At 40.1% G+C, this 21,336-nt stretch overlaps 1 protein-coding gene across 1 annotated transcript in view; it reads right to left on the bottom strand.

Annotated features, from left to right (window-relative positions):
* The window catches only part of DCBLD2 (discoidin, CUB and LCCL domain containing 2), a 40,609-nt gene extending 27,380 nt beyond the window's left edge, over positions 1-13,229 (bottom strand). Inside the window, exon 1 of the mRNA XM_027904576.1 lies at positions 13,098-13,229. Within this exon, the coding sequence (XP_027760377.1) occupies positions 13,098-13,215 (118 nt within the window). The 5' untranslated portion in view covers positions 13,216-13,229. The remainder of the gene's footprint in view (positions 1-13,097) is intronic.
* Positions 13,230-21,336: the final 8,107 nt, after the last annotated feature.

Raw genomic sequence — 21,336 nt, 5'->3', positions numbered from 1 at the left:
GGCTGACAACCTCTGTTGTCAGTACACAGATGAACGAGCCTCCTGCTTTCTTTCAGCTTTCTCTGTCACACAACAGACCTACTGCACCTGCACAATAGATAAAGCCCCGGCAGAGGCACCAGATCACTTGCACACACACACACACACACACACACATCACACCTGACGCGAGCTGGAAGGTCTGCAGACGTGCACCACATTCCATGTGTCCTGAGGACCATGTCCACCCTAAACACAGGGGAGCTCGGCTCTTCACCCAAACGTGTGTTAGAAACACGGACCGTCCCTCTAAGGAGCCGGCAGAGGAAAGCAGACTGCTGCCATCAGCAGAACCATCCATCTCCTCTGCAGGCGCCTTCGAATGCGGTCTGGATGAATTATCCTGACAGATTACACATGACCCCAGGGCTATGGCACATTGATGCCTGCTGCAATCATATAGATGATTTAAAACAATTTCTTATACCCAAGTTCTTTACATCAACAGAATACAGCACCTGAACCAACACAAACGTACCAAAATACACTGGGTTTTGGTATATGAAGAAAATGAAACGTACAGGAGTGGGTGCTATGTACCCTATTAACACCCATATACATATATAATATAATTACTATAAATTAATTATTCTTTATAGTTGTGAAAGTCAAGTAATCAGAACTTTTTCCTTCAAAGACTGGTTGCTGTTAGTGACTGCTAATCCTGTTCTCACTAACAAAACACATTAAAAATTAATTTTTAAGACCAGTGAATACTTTCCCATTCTTTACTTGGAGAAGAGTGAATGATAAAATAAAGACATTAGACAGTTTATTATTATAATCTATAAGGGATAACTGATGCATATCGAAACACTCATCTCAATTTTAACACGAGTCTTTTGAACAAACTCATTTAACCAGCATTTTTCCTGAGAAGATTTTACATATATAAGCTATGATATTCTGTATGTCTGTGACTACATATAGGATGTAATTAAAACTTCCTTAACTAAGCAAAGGTAGAACCAAATCTATTAGAGTTAAGTAAGCAAAAAGGATATTATAAAGCATACATTTTAACCCCAAATGCACAACTCTTTCTGCTTCAATACAATTTCTGATTCAATTCAATTTAATTTTTCCTCTTTTGTTTAGCTCCTGTGCTCTGCATTTCCCCGCTTTTTAACAGTGTGCCACTAAAAGATGCTGCCTCTACTTTTTGCTTTCCTCGGTGTGGGCAAGGAACTTTACACAATGAACAAAACAGTTCCATGAATAAGAAACACTGAGGAATTAAGACCCCAGAGACATCAAATTCTTAACAGCTTTTTCATGCATTTTCAAGTGTCCTTATTTGTGTCCTCCAAATTCACTGCTGTTTCCACCAAAATCCACAGAATGATGTTCTTCAGGAAGGAATCTGTTCCTCTGTCAGAATTCATTTTCTTAACAAGCCAACACAAGCACACAGTTCACTTTCATCTTTAAGCCATTTATTTGCCTCAGTAACACACTGGTTTGGGCATTTCATCCCATTACAGATGTTTCACAACATAAAATACCCCCCACTTCCACAAGAGAGGCCATAGCTCAAGAAACACTTGAAGGCACTTCAAATTAGCACAGCCACAGACAAAAGCAAGCCTTGTCTGCATCTCACTTTTGGCCACGTGTTCTCACACCCCTCCTTGGTATTGGAGGTTAACACTTCTGCAGCCACATGGATAACCAGATCAGGGACTTGGCATAAAAACAGCTGTTGCTTTTAACCTAGAGCAGTCCCCTTATTTATTTTCGTGTGCACATGCAGCAGCACCTTCCTTGACAGAGGGATAGGACAGTGTGAGAGTAAGGAAACCCCAGCAACTGCTCCTTTCAGCACCACTGCCAACCTGCGTTTGCATTTTATACAATCCCGAATCCCAACTAGAAAGGTAGAAACTATTCCTCCTCTAGGAAGAGCAGTCAAGAGTGGTGCACTGGCTTGAGGAACTGAGCTGGCTGCAGACAGTGCCCAACCCATTCCCACCACACAGCATTAGATTTCATCAACTCGCCCCTCCGAGGCAGCTCACTGTACCACTGCCAGTGGCAGGAGGGCAGGTGGGATTACAGCTGTCTCAGCCTGGATTGATTTACCTGCTGGGGGGCACCCTTAGGTGGGTAATCAAATTATGGGTTGAGGTTTAGCAAAGACAGCAATGGGACAAAAGGCAAAGCACAATAAGCATCTTGCCTTTGAAAATGTTGGCAGCTCAGTGGAGAGGCAGCACCAGGTGAGAGGAGACAAGTGGCTTCTTGTTCTTATAGCAAAAGTACAAAATTTAAGATGCCATTACAACAAAACTTTACTGTTTTCATTTAGAACACTGGCCACGTGCTGGGCTAATGATAATTAGCACTTTATTATTTTCATCTGCACACACAGTTTTACAATCACCATCTCCGGGAAATGCAGTTTAAGCTCCCAGCCACTGAATTTTACACAAGAGGAACACTTAGCCCTCCTAAACTTAGCATCCAGAAATATGGTAACATTTGAAAAGAAAATATCTTCATTTATTAAGTTGTCAGAGCAGGTAAGACATGTGCTTCCTCTGCTATTGTATACTAATCAAACTGACTGCTTCAAATGCACAGAAAAAAAGACCAGTTGTGTAACACAGCGTTGCAGAGCTTGTATTTGCTGATATCAGGGACACCATGCAAGTCCCCAGGGACTGCTATGACTTGCTTAAATAGCATGCTGGAAGAGTAGCTTGAAAGGACAGGCTAGCCATGGTGAAAAGTGATTTCCATGAGGACTGTGTAAAAGGAATCTATGCTCAATGACACATAATGCAGAAGCCCTTCTGATCTGCTGCCCATGCTGAATCACAGCGACAGCTCACGTTGTATGTTGTTGTTTGCCTGGCACATGCAGCTTTCCCACTTTCCAAGACATAGCATCTATTTTGCAATCTGCACCAACACTTCCATAAACACTGTAGTGCTTCAGTGCTCCAAGTGCTACACAGTAGAAACCCAGATGATGAAGGAAATAAAAAATAACACACAGATGGTCACACAAAATACCGTGACAATAAGCAACAGTTGTGCTCAGAATGGGCTTCAACTCTCTGGTACACTCTTCCAACTCCTCACCACACCAGGACCACGTGAAATTTCAAGAGCCTTACATATGTCAGTGAAGAGGCAAAAAGTTCTCCAATCATATCAGTAATTCACATGCTAAATTAACATTATAGCCATCATTATCTCCCTTCCATTTCTATCTCATAAATGAGACTGCACAGCCTACACTGTAGATCCGTGGTGGCACAAACTGATCCAAACACCTGATGCTGCAGCCCCACCTTGCCTTTCGTGAGCACCACATTTGCCCTTAAAAGATATTTTCACACTTTTGCTCCTCCAGGAATATAATCAACAAAATAAACATAACGTGCTACTGAATAATAAAATTATTAATTAGGAAGATGACTATAAATTTTTAACTTTAAGTGCCAAAATTGTCACAAAAAGTATAGCAAGAAAATACAGGAAGTCAGCAGTTCGTAAAGCTTCAGGAAAAACTACCTGTGAACTTTAAACCTACCCACCAGCTTTGCTGTACCTTCTTGGTAGCAAGAAAAAAATGATGCCTTGTGTAACAGAACTGGAGAACTTGAAAACAGCTCTTGAAAAACTAAGAGATAATGGAATGCAAAGGCTTTATTTGATGTTTTCAAATAAACTTGAGAAAAAGATAAAAACAGGTCACCACCGGGGCTTTGCATGTAAGTATTTAATAGCATTAAATTTAATGTATTGCTTTTTCCACCCTTCTGATAATGAGATGTATTTTGATACCTGCACACAATTCCATGAAAATAAAATTTAACAGATAATGTAGTTCAGGGCTTCTTGTTTTACCACAAAATTCACAGATTTGTAAAAGAAAAATTAAGCACCAATAGCTTCTTTCCAGCACACTGAACTATGCTTTTCCCCTTATCTTAACCATTTTGGAGCTAAGTTAAAATGAACAGATAAGGGCTTTAATTGGCTACAGTCCTGCCAAAGATACTGAAGCTACCACTTACGAAAACCTTTGGGGACTTGCTGGCAAACATACACATACAACATACTCCATATACATGCTAGATCTGCAGTAAACTATCCTTTCCCAGTCAAAAGCTCCAAACTCTCAGAAATAGCAAAGCAAAACTGCACCATTGTAATTCACCTTCCGTTTCCATTGCTTTCCTAGCTCATCTTTCCACTCAAGATATTGATGTTCTTTCACATGCCTCATTTCTGTGGGGTTTCTCTACACATACACCAAAAAAAAAAAAAATTACATCTAAGTAGCTATACTTGTAACCAAGTCGCTTGTCTTGACAAGTCTAATTAATATACCACTTTATAAATCCTATTTTTACACTTTTAGCTTTATATTGGGGTGAAACAAAAGAGAACTGTGGCATAAATGCTAAAACAGTTTAATGTTAACCCTCAACATCCAAAGCTACAGCTGGGCCCTAAAACAGCTACTACTTCCATTCCAAGAAACTTTAATTAAGAGACTTGAACAGATTTCCACTTCCCAGTTAAGCAACATGGGATGTCTTAGGACTACCCTATCTAAGTCTAGGAAAACCACAAATGGACCACTGAATAGGAACAGAAAATGGTACTTAGGGATGAAACATTATTAACTTTTCACAAATCTGGAGATATTTATTTACAAGCTTCGATAAATGCCAGGCCAAGATAAACAGTAATATGACTGACAGCATCACTCTGGGAAGCTTTCACACCATCATCTTTTTTAGAATCCATGACAAAAGAGTTACCTGCTCACGACCATTTGCAGAAGCATACCAAGCTTTTGAAGTTCCCTTTTTCACTATTAATATTCCTCAAGGATGTCTCAAATTATTACAGTACATCAGGTAAAGAACCAAGAAAATCAATGTATTTTTTATAGAAATAGTTCTTTTAAAAGAACCATTGTCAGGGAAAAAGTTTTAAAAGAGATTCTATAGGGTCTCATGCACAATACACTGAATTTCAGCAAGACTGACAATCCAGTGATTAGTAGTTGGCAAGGGCTGTCATTCTGATGGACACTATTCCAATCCTGGATGACAAAACCTCTTCCTTGAGCTGAAAGCAAATTTGGAAAGAACTTCAAAAATTTGGGAGGAGAGTTTAGAGGTGGAATTAACAAGGCAAGTTATAAAGTGAAGAGGGAAGTGTTTAATAAAGCACATAGATGATCTGACTATTGATTCTATTTTTATTTTTCAGTATGTAAATGATGCATGATCTCTGGAACATAGTTAATTAAGGCAATGTCCTGTGATTTTGCTGGAGTTGAATTTTCACACCATAAAGAATTCAGGAATGTTAAAATATAATATGCTTACTTAAAGCTTTTATTGAACAATGAAAAATATTAACAAAACCAAAGATATCCACACAGAACAGGAGAAAAAAAAAATCTTAAAATAGGTGATTTTTCTTTACTACTACAATTAACAGAACTGCTGTAATACAGTCTTGCCAATGAAAGAGAAACTGTGGTGTAAAGAAAGCACTGGAGAAATATTTCTTTAAAAAAACCCCCAAAACCAAAACAAAACCCACCCCCCACACACAAAAAAAATGGGGGGGGGGGAAACACAACCAAAAAAAACTCTCAAAACTACCCAATAAAAAGACCTCCAGACTTTATCTCTTAAAAAAAAAAAAGTGCCAAATTTGAACTTCTCTGATCCTAGTTTATAAGTTATTTTACAGAAAGATGGATTCACAGTACTGAAGATCAGAAGGGCCCTCTTAAGTATGATTTCTTGTGTACCACAACTGCCTACAGTTGGCTAGCCACTATTCTAACCAAAGGGAATTTAGAACGCTGCATTAAATTTTTTTCTGGGAAGTTTTCAGACTTGAGCAGTGGTACCTTGAGAGAGAGAGTTTTTAACTATTTCTAAAGCTAGCATGCTTTAAACACCCCTGTGGGAAAAACAAACAAACAAAATGCAAAAACAACCCGCCACCACTACACCATCTGTTTTTCAGAAATTCTTAAAAAGACATCTACTAGTACTGCCAAGGATGACTCCACTGAGTTCATAAACTTCACTCAGCTTACACAACAACACTCACTAATGCTGTAGCTATGTACATTATTGTAACAAGGGTGCAGAACTGCAACTTTTCTCTGATACCATTCAGAAACAGGACACATGGAATTCCCATTACTAGGATAGAGGCTCGTATTTTCAGTCAGATACTAAGAACAGAGGTTGTTGAGGTCAGCAGTCAAGTAACTGTAAGAAAACAATGACTACCCGAGTCACAATGCAAAACACTTATTCTACAGAGAGCAGTGAACAGGCCAAAACGTCCTTTTCATATTAACACACATTAAAGCAGGCTTCTGACATGTCCATATTCAGTCCCCATTTACACAGATTCTGCTTCCAGGAATCCTTTTCTTCAAAAGAATTTACCTTTTTAAAACAATTGCCAAGAGCTGCTAAGAATCCTTGCACTTCTAAAGGTTCACGCACTTATATTTTATGTTGCTACTGCAAACGTATATCAATTGTTTTATAGCTAAGGAGGTGAACCCAAATCACAGTCTCGCTGGAAGCCTGCAGCAAAATATTTAGAAGTGTGAGTTGTCATTCACTGCGAAGATAAACTCAGATGAGTTTGATTTTCAGGATGCAACTCATCTCACAAAGAGTTAACTAAATCACTGAGCTCCAGTACCCATCAGCTGTTTGCTGGTCTAAACCTTACAGACTAGCTCTCAGTATTTGCAGAGAAAAAAAGAATCCAACCCACACAAAAGTAACAACTACAAGCAAAGATTTTGTAAGAAATGCCAACAGGCAGTATCCAAATGCCATAAGCAGTACCAAGTGACTGTTGCAATGCCAAGGTCCAACTAACTGAAATAACTGAGACAGCTAAACAGACATGAGCTATTTGCTTTGATTTAAGTTTTGAAGCCTTTAGCAACATAACGAAATGTTATCCTTTTACAGCTCTTCACCAAGGGAAACTAGGTGGTCATGCAAGGAAATAGCAGAAACAACTAATCCAAAAAGAAACAGCACAGGTTACCCACTCAAGGGCTGGGGTTTGTTTCCTTTTTCAAGCACTAGACAAAGAATTCATCAAACAGAAGCCATTTTCAAAATCAGTGTGTTGTTCTGTGGTCCAAATGCCAAATCACTATTACATTTTCAAGTATAATTTTTAACTCAAATAACATGAAAAGTGCTCCATTATCAAGCAACAAGCTCAAATACAATATGAATAGCACTGCTCAAACTGTTTGCCTCCAATAATGGAAGGCAAAGGATGGAGCTTAGCAAAATCTGGTATTTCACAGTCTAACTGCATTAAATGAAAATGGATTCACAGACAACAACCCACCACTGGTATAGAAAAAGCCAGCACTGACAATTTTATAGATCTTATTTTAATGTAAGTTACTACGTGGTCTTTTACATTAACATTACTACTGCTCTCCCTCCCCACCTCTCCTAATCTCAGTTTACTAAGAAATCCACACTCCATGCTTTGACAATGGTTTGGACTATACCACTATTTTAAATAAAAGGACCACAGATGTTTCATGATATTTGATTTAAAGATATTAATCTAAAAGCAACTCAATGAGAAAATGCAGGAGGAGAAAGAAATCCTTTGACTACTAAAAAAATTCCAGGTAAAAAAAAAGTGCTTTCCCCAAAGCACAGAGTGCAGCTACAAAAGTGGGGGTGACCTGGAACAGCTTATTTAAAAGCCTCTTAAAATATGGACAGAACAACAATCTAGAAACATTTCACAATATGCTGAGCAGCAATTCCAACAAGGATTGCATTTGAACTGATGACTATCTGAGCTATGAAAGCTGATGCATTCAAGGCAGCGCTTAACTAGCTGATGACTGAAACTACACAGCACAGCAGTGATCGCATTAAAAACCTAATGCATCATTTCCCAGAGTACAAAGCAGGTGGCAGAACTGCAGAAAACGGAGACAGATTATTTTTCTCCTGTATGAATAACATAAGAAAACACTCCTGCAAATTCTGAAAGCTGAACATCTTTAGTCAGCAGGAAAATAATTTTCCTAAAGACTGTAACAACATGCTAGAAGGTCGCTGGCTTGAAATGCACACAGTAACAGCACATAAGCTTCTAAAAGAACAGTTACATTACTTTTAACAGTAGCTCAGATGCTTTATTTTTACAGTCATGTATACACACAAGTACACACATATATACATATACAGATATACATATAAAACAGATATGCATTGTACTGCTTAAATCCAAAATGCAGTACATTCTGGGATCAAGTCCGAGAACTCTAAGAGTATTTACACAGAACAGTGATTCCTGCTTGCTCTACAGGAGTAGACTAGGCTAGCACAACCTCAACAGACTCCTGAAGATGAGCTGGGCTGAACAAAACCAGTCCTGTGAGGCAACCTCCCAGAAAGGATGGCTCTGCAGAACACATGTACCTTCTGCCCACCAGACCCACTTAACCACTTCAAATAAGGTTCATTAAACAGAGGAAGGAAAATAACTACTCAGAGATTCTTGTTTTCAACAGCAAAGACTGTTCATCCTTTTTAGGTCTATACCTCCAATATACAGCTCAATTCCCCCCAGGACCAGCACTCCTCCACATAATTCTCTGAAGCACTGCTCCTCCTTCTGCTCCTCACTAAAACTATCTTAAAGGCGAATGCTGGGAAGTGAAAAAGAGCATCATAAAACCTGAATAAGCCTGGCAGAACTTTAAGCCCTGGTCTTGAAAAATTCTTCCATACCTCTCAACACAAGGATGAAAGGGATTTGCTCAGCACTCCTGCCTACGTGGCACCAATCCCTAAATCCTCAAGTCTCTACTCCCACAACTGCATCTTCAAAATACTCTGCGTTCTTAAGTAAAATTGTCCCATTAGCAAAGCCAAGTAGCTCATTAGAGCACTGCCCTCCGCATTATAAAACACTTACTCTGATGTTAATTTGAGGGATAATAAATCTTTCATTCAAAGATCTGGGGGTCTTTTTAATCAAAATAATTCCTTGCGGGTTTGGCTGTGACTCCCTTCCTCCCAGATGAGCCCAGCCAAGGAAAACAGATACAAGGGGCAATAAGACACCACCCAATCTAATTTAGCAAGCACAGAGAATGACACTTATATGAAGGGCATTTCATGACAATTGCTCATATGGCAGACAGTTTTGTGGTAGTGCTTTATTTTCACATGCCAGGAGCTCTCTGCGGCAGAAAATATAAATCTGCAATGGCCCACCCTGGCAGCTGGAATCCTCGTCAGTCCACGGTTCTTGACAAAAATCATCTCTTCCAGGACATCAAGGGGAAGCTACAGTCTCTCCCTCCCTCTTCCCCAGGTGATGGATATGAAGCTAGAACCATCTTGTCTTTGCTTCCTTCTCCCCAAATTAAGGCTGATGGATCAGCACAGACCTAATTTTGGACTGGCCCCAGTCAAAGCCACCATGGTCTGCTGCCCTGCCAGGTGGGCAAGTAGAGGTGAGACCAGGAGCACTGTGGAGAGAAGGGGAGTGCACACAGAGGAATTGAAAAGGAACAGGGAACACACAAAGGATCCACAAATACTGAATGAAGCTCAATCACAAAACATGACGACATGGAAAACCATTTCATTAGGTTCAACGGGCAAAGAGCCATTAGCTCTTTCACCTGGATTTTTGGATCGTGGTAACTCAGCAGTACACATTCAAAACCTCTTTTTCTCTTCTATACTGAAGCAAACTTTACACAGCAGTGGTGAATCACTTTCTTGCACTTACTTCAATGAGGTTTGAGGTTACAACAACATCCTGATGAGCTGCTATCTGTTTAGAACAAAATATGGGTATTACATTCAAAAACAAGCATCCAGTATTAATTTCTTTTAAAAAAAGGCTGCAAACACATCTGCTTGAAGACACTTGGGAATCAACTTCAGAATCAAAGGTTACCTTTAACTTTAGGGTTTTTTTCCCAATTTTATATGTACATCAGTATCCACTAGGAATCCCAAAAGATGTATGACACTTCATGTGTGATAAAAAAGTTCTTGCTCAACAGACCTGAGAAGCTTCACACCTTCAGAATAACTGAGCCGTTACTCAATTTTACTTTGATGAAAGCTACAGAATTATTTCTCATGTAGCTGTGTTTTTCTAAATTAAAAAAGTAAGAGGTTAAACTTAGCTAATGAACAGGCCATACCAAATTTATGTCAATAGCTAAACATCTGCTAAGAGCACTGTTTCTCAAAACGCAATCCACAAAGAGCAGGAAGCTAACAGGGTGCTGGCTTGCTTTCATTCACACCTGCCTAATTACATGAAAAGCAAATAAAACACCTTAAGTATTTTTCAAATACCAATTTCCTTGCAACCAGGAGCTAGATTCACTACAGAATTGTTTCAAAAATCCCAAGAGCTGACTTGCACAGCCATCGGTGGACAGTCCCCAGTGCATGAAACTATGAAATGAAGCACGAGGTTCCTCTGACGGTGTCTGAGCTAATACAAAATGTTCATAATTTTCCAAGACAGCACGACACTTAAGTTCAAACCCTTTACCAAGGAATGCTGTATTACATACAGTGAATGATTTAAAATATGACAGATGGAAAAAAATCCCACTCAAATCCTACAAGACAATACATCGGGCTACCAAGTGAAAAATATATTCACCACAACAATACCTGCCCTTTTTCATTTCTTAGTCTGCTGTTCTCTGGAAGGAGAGGAGGAGAATATTTGACTCAATACTAAAAACAAGCTTCACATTGACCAAAACCATATTATTATTTTTAAATCAGTTCATATGAGGGAGGTGCTCTACAGAAAAGCACGTGAGAAATGAAAACACTCTCTCTTCAGAAAAATATTTAAGTACCATGTAGTTATTTGAGGCTTAGAGCTTCTCAACAGCAGAAAAGAAAATGAATAGTTGCTTATTAACAGAAGATCAGTCTCCCTAACATAATGAATGAGGCTAGGTTTTACACAGTATCACTCACTGTATTCTATAAAAGAGCTTAAAAGCAGCTTTAACTTTGGAATTTCCTAAGTCTCGGTTACTTGCACTGTCAATCAACATATTCTCTTAGAAGCCTCTGCATGTATTTAATACACTAATTGAGTAACAGCTTTGTGCAGACCCTTCACGAGCAAGACAGCAGTATTATTTCTGTATGGGAGTCTTATCCAAATCACAACTATGCCAGCATTTAATGATACAGGATATGGGCTTCCCAACCTTCTCTGGAATAAGATAAATGAAAATATCCTGGCAAGGAAACAGTTCCTCACAAGCAGAACTTTTCTTAGAAGCTCCAGCAGTTTTTCATACTGAAGCATTGTAATTGACAACACCAGAGACCCCAGCCTTAAAAAAGCTCTGATTTTTGTTATCAAATCAAATGAAGCTTGTCAATAAAGAGGTTCCTCTCCTGCTCAAAAGCAAGACTTCAGGCAGTAACTAGAAGGACACTGTAAAATGAAATTCCGGGTAAGAGCTCTTCAGTGGTTTCTCAAAGTATAGCAAGATAAAAGCCTGCTCTCCATGCAATGCCTCCTCTTGCCGCATGGTCCCACCCCCTCTAAGACACCTCTGACCACTCACTGAGCCATTTGCACTCAATCATCTGGAGGAAAATTATGACCCTTCCCTACCCCCACAGTTATTTCAGTTTTCTCCTAGAATAACAAAGTCAGTCTGCTCACCAAAAGGTCAGACAAGTGTCATGTCAGCAAAAGCATTTGGAGCATGATGTTCCTACAGCACAAACTAACACCTTGCTGTTGCCTGACTCTATCAGAAGCCTTCAAAAGACTGAATGTTAAAATTGCACAATTTCCTCTCAAAAGCAAATGGGTCTTCTCCTCCTCTAAAACAAAACAAAATCAGGTCTGCCAAATGCTTATTAGCATTAGCTTCATATGTGTATAGAAACATACTAAAAATTAAATGCTGGAAGTACAAGGAAAAGGTAAGTCCACATGACTAGCTTGCTCTATGGACAAATCTCTGAATTTTCTCAATTAAAAAAGGTTTTATTTATAAAATTAATTATCGAATTAATTAATTAATTTGTTATATATTTAATTAAAATGTAAAAACAGAAGAGAGCATATATTTCTTGCTCCCTTTGTGGATTTAAATACAGCATTTGTGGCATTAAATCATATTTCCATCTCTGAGATGTACAGAAAGAGAAAGTTAAGCGAAAACAAACACCAGTTTCTAAAACGATGCAAGACCAATGCAAAGAAGCAAGAGGAATTGAAGCCCATAAAATTTATCTTCTCAATCCCTGTACTCACAGAGGCGAAAGTCCCATGATGCTGTCAAAACACTCACCCCCACCACTTTCTCCCAAGCCTATGATCAAAGCGACAGTTCCTATGGCATCCTCTGATCTTCTGCCATGAAGTGACCAAACTGTGCCCCGTAATTTTCAAAGTGCTAAAGCCTGATCATTCATTCCACCCGAAGTGGTGAAATCTCGCCAATTTCTCTAAACACCACCAACAAAAAAAAAAAACCGTACGCGCTTCTACACACTCTTGGGCGCGTGTAAGCGCATTTTCGCAGCAAGCAGAATCTCCCCTTTATCCGCCTCCTGGCTCACACCAACACTTCACACGGAGTCCGAAGGAGGACAAACCCCGCCGTTTCGGGCAGCTGCCCCGACCCGGGATGATGTCCGGGCATCAACCCCAGCGCACGCTCTGCCCCCAGAGTGCCCCTGTCCCCCGAAATGCCTCCACAGCCCCGGCTCCCTCCCGAACCCCCGCACGGCCGAAGCCCTCCCGCCGCCACCTCCCCCTGGGGAGCAGAAAAAGGTTTTGGTCATTTTTTTTTCTTTCCTAAAACGCGGCTCCTCTCTCGCCCTTTGTTGCCCCGGGAGGGGGCAGGTTCGGGGAGTGGGGCCGCACGCCGTGGTGGGGGAGACCATCGGCGGGGACTCCCCCTCGCAGCAGCAGAGCCCCGGAGGGTTGGTATGGCGAGCCCCCGGGCAGCCCGCCCGCTCTGCACCCACCTTTCTGCGCCCCGGTGCCCCGCAGCAGCAACAGCAGCAGGAGAAGGAGGAGGCTGGGGCGGAGCAGCGAGGCCGCCCGGCGGGTCCCCGCGGGGAGCGGCCGCCCCCTGCTCACCATGCCCCGCGGCGTGGGCAGCGCGGCCGGCGCTCCGAGGGCATCGCGGGCTGCGGGGCGGCCGCGCCGGGCCGAGTCTCTGCCCTGCCCAGCCCAGCCCTGCGCGCCCGCCAGCCCGCGGCCGCCCAACCGCTTCCGGGGGCGCGGCGGGGCCGCCCCGCTTCCTGCCGCCCCCCCTCCCCGCCCGCACGGCCGGCCCCGGGCGCCGCGGGAGCCCCCGGGACCGGCGGCGCCTCCACCCGCAGCCCCGCCGAGCGAGAGGCCCCCGAGCCGCGCCCTCCCGAGCGGCCCGCGCGGGGTTCTCGGCCCCAAACTCCCTGGGAGTCAGCCCCTAAATTCCCGCCTCGTTCCGCCTCCGTCCTCCTTTACGAGTTGGCTGACAGTGCTCCGCTTTTTCTCCCAAAGCAGAGATTAAGTGAGGCGAAATCGCTGGGAAAAAAAAAAAAAAAAACACCAAAAAAAAACCCAAACAAACAAAACTCCTTGGAAACACGAGTATTGCTGTTGTTAAGAGAAGAGGATAATCTGGTGTCACAGATCTCCACACAGAAATGTGAATTCAGCTTGGCTGCGAGGTCCCAAGCGATTGCAGTTTCAGTCCTGCTTTTAAACATATGTAATCAGCCTTGCCTTAGAAGGCTGAATTCAACCATGGGGAATAAACACTTAAACAAACAAGCAAGGTAACTTTCAAGTCTTACAGTCACAAGAAGGCAAAATAGCAAATTTGCACAGATTTATGGTAACAGTACTGAATTAGTACCCCTATGTTGTAAAGCATATTTGGGAGGGAAAAAAAGCACCCTAAGCAGCAGTAGGATCAAAGAGTCACCCTTGTAATACCACCATCATCATGCAACAGAGCACCTTGTTACATGGTTTTCAGTGGTAGATGAAAAGAATGTAATTTTCAGATTCTGATGAAATGTTGCCATGTCCATGCTTCCATAGCTCCAGTCACAGCTGAGATTCCTCCCAGCAGCAGCGAGGTCAGAGGGCAAAGAGTAAGGGTGGGAGCCACACCTACACAGATATCATTTAACATTTTTTTCAGCTTCATGATTGAAATATGCTCAGCACTTCACGCTCTGTCTCACCACAAAGGAGAAGGGACTTTGACTCCACAGATTCCAAAGATCATCAGCCTTTCAGCCATTACAGGCCCCATGGCTCATCCTTTCTGCTGTGGAAGCGCTGTTGCAATTCAACCCTTGGTGGCATCCAGATGCAGCGGTTCCACTGTAAAAAGTGTCTTAAGGAAGAAATCATTTCTCACTTCTCTCAAACAGCTCTATGACACTGACACTGCTTTTCTGGCCAGGGAAGTCTAGTGCTGACTCCACCAAAATGTCAGAAAAACCATATGAGGATGGTTTGTGTTTGTGCCAATCCAGAGTTTTTTATTTGTTTGGCCCATACTTGTGCCATAGCTGCCAAGAGGTGGATTCTCATATATTTAGAGAATGATAAACATGAGGATTTTAGAATTTCATATTTTTCCCTTTTGAAACCTTTTTAGGGATATGGGAAGAGACCCCAGTGAAAGCAGTCCATGGAAGGATATCACAGATGAGGCTGGTTTAAGTCAGCTTGTAAGATGTAACGTGCAACACATAATGGAAGATGAATTGAAAATAGTTTGTGTCCCTTTGTCTTCCATTCACCAAACAGAAGTTCATGCCATAGGTCACATGAAGGAGTTATATCAATACAATAACATCCTTTCTGTACTACAGAGAGCACATTCCTAAGATCACTGATCATTAGTGGTATTTGTTGTGTACTGGAAAAATCACTCCTTGAATAATTTGTGGCTTAGTAGTGCTGTGCATTAACAGGAACATCTGAACATCCTATACATAGCTCAATAACAGTCTCTGGTGAACCTGATAGAGGTTTCCTCCTGTGCTATGTTCTGTTGTGAAAGTGTTTTGTTGGCTTGATTTGGGTATTCCAAATGTTTTGATTTTTTCATGTAAAAAAGGAGTATCTGAATCTGTGAGAGGGTTGATTTTTAAATGGGGTACGAAAACTTGCAGAATTCCTAAGAGCAGCCAGAGGCCAAATTTGCTTCACCTATCTTGGAAATTTGTCCCAAAGCCACATTCCCTGACCACAAATGGTTTTTGTGGAGCCCTGGGTTGCATATTTTGCACAGGGAACACCATCCTGACAAAAGCAGTGATGAACTATTAGAGGTTATACACCCTAAAAGCCTTGAAGATTCATAGAATCTACAGAGCCAAAGAATGAGCAATGCAACTGCTTGGAAGACTTGTCATAATACATGTTTTTCATGCAACAAAATAACCTGAAGAATTATATAAATCCAGATGGTCACCCTGGCTTTCAAAATCTTCTTTCTTCTCAGAAGATTTCAGCCCAAGATGAGTTTAGGTACACCCGAGGCAGAGTACTGCACATTTTGGTCTGTGAGAGTTCCCAGGCATCTCCTCAGGGGGAAACAGAACTGTGTAATGAAGACTCCATTTTAGTTTGTGACTTAGAACTGTTCCTGTCATCAAATCAAAACAGATACAGAATTAAAATGATGTGGGAAGCAAATACAAATATAATAACATATGATACCAATCTCATAAGGCAAGTTGCCAAAACATATTAAGAAATCAGCACAAATACTCTTTTTCAAGATAATGACAGAAGACCAAACCAAATTCTTACTGCTGATAGGCGAATGTTTAGCCAACTAAGCATTTCTGTAATGTTTCCTTCCCATTGTGAGTAGCTTCTAGAGGTAACTGAAACTATCATCTCCATCTGGTTTTCTCATTTTCCCTTGAGAAGCTTCTGAGCATTGGGCTTATTTCCCACCATAGCTCTCTGGCTTTTTACATTCTTTTATTACATTTCGAAATCTGAATTCAGCTGGAGGGCAGGGCTGCTATTCAGAGGGAGCTCCACAAGAGCAATCCCAAGGTCTTGCATCTGGGAAGGAATAGCCCCATTCAACAGTCCAGGCTGGGAGCTGTTTGGAAACAACTCTGCACAATAAAACCTGGATGTCCTAGTAGACAGTTTAACTATAAGTCAGCAGTGTGCCCTTGCAGCAAAGTCAACCAACAGCATACCTCGGCCTGAGGTATGACTATAGGATTCTAAGGCAATAAGTAATGTACTATGGAGGAAAGTCCCATAGTTCCAGGCGATGTTCTAAATGAGCAAAAGAGATTTCAACTTTCCCGTTTCTGTAGTTACTTATCCATGTTCTCTAATTGAGATAAGAAATCAATCTGAAAAGGTTGATTCTTCTGAACTTGAAGAAAAGGAATAATGCATTTAAAGGAGACCAATTATAGACTTCCTTCATGGTATTAACACATTAGATCTTTGCTAGCACCTCCATTTTCTTATCCCTTGAATCTTGAAATGTAACACATGGCCTAGATCTTTTCTGTGACAGAATTCAAAGGCCCACCCAGCCAGCTAATACAAGTGCTGTATGTGCATCTTAGGGACATATGTCTCCTTTCTGATGTCAGCAGACACCTGAAGGTTATTACTAGCACTGTTACCACATATTCACTTGTGAGTAAATTCAGATCTATTCAAGTTCACAGTTTCTCTCTGCAATTCACTGAATTATGAGATAATTTTAGCTCTTTTTCCAGAAAACAAATTTCACTGCTTATGGTGGAATTCCAGCCAAAAGAATCTATCTGCTAGCTGTCTGCGTAATGAGCATATTGTTAGGGTTGTTTAGATTACAGCTACAGTTGCAATATAGTCAAATTTGGCTGATAAATTAAGAGGTCTTAACAACAGGGAAACAAGAGCCAAATGCCTCACTATGGCACATTAACTTTGTGGAGTGCTTTCCAAAATCTCCAGTAGGTTAGGTCTTGCAATTTGCTCAGATGTCATGCTGAGGTATGCAAATAATGTTAAGCATATAATACTCAAAACTAAACTAACTGCAGAATCTTCTTTAGCCAAAATGTTTTCTAGCAGTAATATGGACTTCATTGTGCATAAAGTTCATTCCAGAATGAGAGACCTGAATAAGGTTATCTGCTCTGTTTTAGTTCCTCCTGTGTTCTTGCGAAGCTGTGTTGGTTTAAATGCTCCTGGATTCAGTGAACTATCCAGCAGATATATTGAACATGAAAACTTCTTCACTATAGTACATATAATGATGCTACTCTAAAAGGATCATTTAATATTAAAGGAAATCTTTAACTTCTGTGGGTAGGTTTTACCTGAGAGTAGATAGATCCAGTGTCCTGCTCATGAATAACTAAAGCCAGTTCAGCAGGTGTGTTTAAAATATACCACGGAAAAAATATGCCATCTCTAGATCTGTCCAGGCTTCAGAGTATTTAAAGGGATTATTCACTGAAATACAGCTTTATAATATAACAGCTACAACAACACTGGAACAAAACCCCACCCTTTTCTTATTATTTTTAATTATTAAAAGTATCTGAATTGAACAGAAATTATTATTTAAAAAGCTATAGTTCTTCCTTCTGCTTCTTGGAAAACACATTTTAATAAATGGTTCCGTAGTATTTTGAATTAAATATCTAAAAAAAAAAAAAATCCATGAAACGTTGTGAGTAATTTAAGCTATCGTTAGTTCTAGAGAATGGAAACATCTCTGGAACTTGAGGAGTTTACATGGTGTTTCAAATGTTATTTTAGTAACTGTTGTTACTACTAACCTACAACGAAGCTGAATGTTTGGTGCCTGATCTTGCAAACACTCCCAGAATCCTGCAGTTTGCTCTGTGGCATGAGCTAAATGTGCAGTACTAAAAGACTGCAGGAGCTAGACCTTAAGATCTATCTTGTGTTGCTCTTGGCTACTCTTTTTCATCTCATTTGGGAATTCTGTTTTTTGTTACAGCTTTCAGTAAAAATCCTCCTCTCTTTGTTTTCATGTTTTCTTTGTTCCAGTTTTAATTGCTTATTATGTTGATTTTTTTTTTTAAGAATAACAACAAAGGCCTAGTTGCAGATGGATTTTAATTCATTATTTTAGAAAGGAAAATGGGTATTGATTGTATATTATTCACATCAATGGATGTAATTAGTCTTGTCCTCAGAAACACATTTACAAAAACACCATGATATATTGACCTAAGATAAATTTTTAATTCACTTCAGAGAGGAGCCTCATGACTGTACATAAAGCACATTTATTTGACACTTTATAGAGTTATTTGGTTGCTGAGCGGTTTCTGGTTTTAAAAGAGAATAAACACTTACCATTTATTTCTGGGTTATTTTGGTAAGAAAATCTGTTAATTTTACTGAGCCTAAAGTCATTATCAGGGGGAAATGGTAGCATAAATTCCCAGAGCAATTTTCTTTTACATTTTGACTGCATCATATATGTAAAACAATTCACGGATGCTGGGGGGGAAAATTAAGCTATTTTTGCTTATTTAAACAGAGTAAAATAGAGAAGGAAAATATTAGGGAGGATCTCATGTACTGTCCTCTACCCTTGAACAAGTTCATGTTTATTGGATCAATGCCCAGTACTACTAAGATCCTTCAAGTAAAAACAGTTAGAAAAACATTAAAGATGAATTGTGTCTTGTAACTGTGGGCTTGGTACACTTCAATAAAAACAGTATTTCGAAGTATTGAGCAATCTAAATTCCCAGGATGCAGTGTATCCTACAGCTCAGTGAAAACTGAAGGAGACTATGATTACTATGGGATTAATTAAGCATGTAAACACAGGCAAAATTTTAATCATACCTTTAGCTTCTGTTGGAATAGAGACTTAAGTCTGTGTCTATTTTGCTGCATCAGGAATCATGAATCTGCTGCTTCAATTATTTCCGTACATTTTATCTCTGTTTTATGGTTAATGTATTGTTCTTTGCCTTCTCTTCAATATTTTGCATTTTTGTCAGGATTTTAGTTTTCTCATTTAGCTTTTATTCTTTTGTGCAAAGGCCGAGTTGAAATGACCTTTCATGCCATGTACACCTCCTCCAAATTCTGTATCTTGCCTATAATGTTCTAGACATCTTCTCTGCCTGCATCCTTATTTGTTCTTGCCTCTGAATTCCTTTAGTCACTGTACCAGGTTGAATCATGAATTGATTTACACTGATTTCCTCTTCCAATCTAATTGACCAGTGGTAATTTGAAAAATTTTAGATGAAGCTCTTTCTGATGTTTTACATGCTTGTGGAGAACAGATCACATTTATGAAATTAGGAAAATAATTAAGAGCACCCTTTCTTTTGTCCTTACGAAGGTGAAAGAGAGGAACTAAGCGTCACATATTTCAGGCCTCTCTATCCAACCCAAAGAAAAATACCATGTCCATGCATCAATGTCAGAGAACAACATAATGTTAAGTTATGATGTATTTGTACCTAATGCTGTCTACAGGGGAGCCTCAGATGTAAACACAACCTTGAGGTGAGATTATGATGTTAAAACCTGGGACCTGTAAAGACAATGTCTGGATTGATCTAAGATCCAAAAGGAAGAACTTCAAGCAAATTTTCTGTTTCAGAAATAGATGCAGATGAGATTGGTAATTTCCTTAGCAAACAAATTAATTTATTTCAAGAGTTTATACTTTGTCCATTCTTAAAATTGTTTATCAGGGTATGAACACGCTGATACCAGCTCTTTCCCCTCCAGATAAAGAAATTGAAGACAAGCCTGATTTTTTTTTCCTGATCGATTGTAGTCCCACCAAAGCAAACTGAGCTGAGTTGAGCTGCAGCCACGTTAGTACAGTGATGAGTAAAATGAACTGTAGTGAAAACAGAAGAATTGAAATGTAGAAATATATTGTAGAAATACCAGCTGGATATCTTTTGTACAGATTTAATGTGCTGCTGATGGACAGGCATAACTGCTGCTGCTGAAATTCAGAGGTAGAACTGAAGGCAAAAATTACTCAAGAAAATTGTTATAGCATTTAACTGAGGTAGCAGAGAATCATAATTTTAAATGGATGGAAGCCTGAAAATATTAAAGATTTTAAAAGAAATATTACACTTTAGTAATAAAAACATACATGAAAATGAAAGCATATGATCAATTTTAAAGAAGAAATAGGGCTGTTCTGTATGAAATCCAAGCTTTGTGCAAGAGTTTTCAATAATCAAAATACAAATTTAAAAAAAAAAAAAAAGAGAGGCATAAAAGATATAAAAGATGTTACAAAACAGTAAGTTCCTGGCCCTTATGGTTGTTGAAATAATTTTAAAAGATGGCCCAAATCAACCAGAAGGTTTGATAAAAAAAATAGAAGAAAGACTCGCACACCCTGACCCCACATCTTCTTAAAACAGCATTTTCAGCCCTAGCAGGTTTTTCTGAACTTTGTGACTGGCAATACTCACTTCCTTAACCCCTTTCCACTTTCAGACATATAAGGCACAAATGACACACACTCCTCTGGAAGTGCAACACCACAGCTTCTCTGCTGACACGTGCCCCAGTGTTCCTCAGACAAGACTTCATGAGAAAGATGGGAGTTGCTGGACGAGACTTCAATCTTACTAGTGCCAGTCTGTCCTGTGAATGCCATATGAGTCATACAAATGTTAATGAAAACTGATTTGGAGAGATTCGTGAAGAATTTGGACAGCCAGTTGCAGCAGATGGGAAGGAAAAGGTTGACTAAATCATGTCTTATGGGCAAACTTAAAGGGAAAGAATTACCATATTGATCATTAGAAGGTTAGAGCAGTAACTGATAGGCTTACTGAGACGAGGCACAGCAACACAGATATGTGCCATTTTCCTGGGCAGTACTGGAATGGGTGTGTATATCCAGTAGATCAGTTAAGTGAGAGTTAGAGGCATGGCAGACTAGCCTGCTCTAGCAAAAATTAAAGGTAGGGAATCCTTGTCAAAAAGGTTGAGCAGGAGCATAGTCAGTACTTTTCAGTTTATTTCTAAATATTAGGGATAAATCCTGCAGCTGCTTCCAAAGAAGGAAAATAGTTTCTTTCCAGAGAAACTGGAAATATATTTTAAGCAGAATGGATCAGTGAGATGTTGCAGATTACGAGGGTCTTTTCATTAGGTTTGGTGGCCATTTAGTACACGATTATATCTCAATGTGGGAGCCCCCGGTGGTCCAGGGGAAAATTCACTGCACTGTCACTGCAGAGATCC

The sequence above is a fragment of the Empidonax traillii genome, unplaced genomic scaffold (genome assembly GCF_003031625.1).
Source record: "Empidonax traillii isolate 1590-97213 ecotype Southwest subspecies unplaced genomic scaffold, ASM303162v1 scaffold1067:size500408, whole genome shotgun sequence".
NCBI lineage: Eukaryota > Metazoa > Chordata > Aves > Passeriformes > Tyrannidae > Empidonax > Empidonax traillii.
The sequence above is the reverse complement of the archived record's forward strand: the minus strand, read 5'-3'. Positions and strand labels throughout refer to the sequence as shown.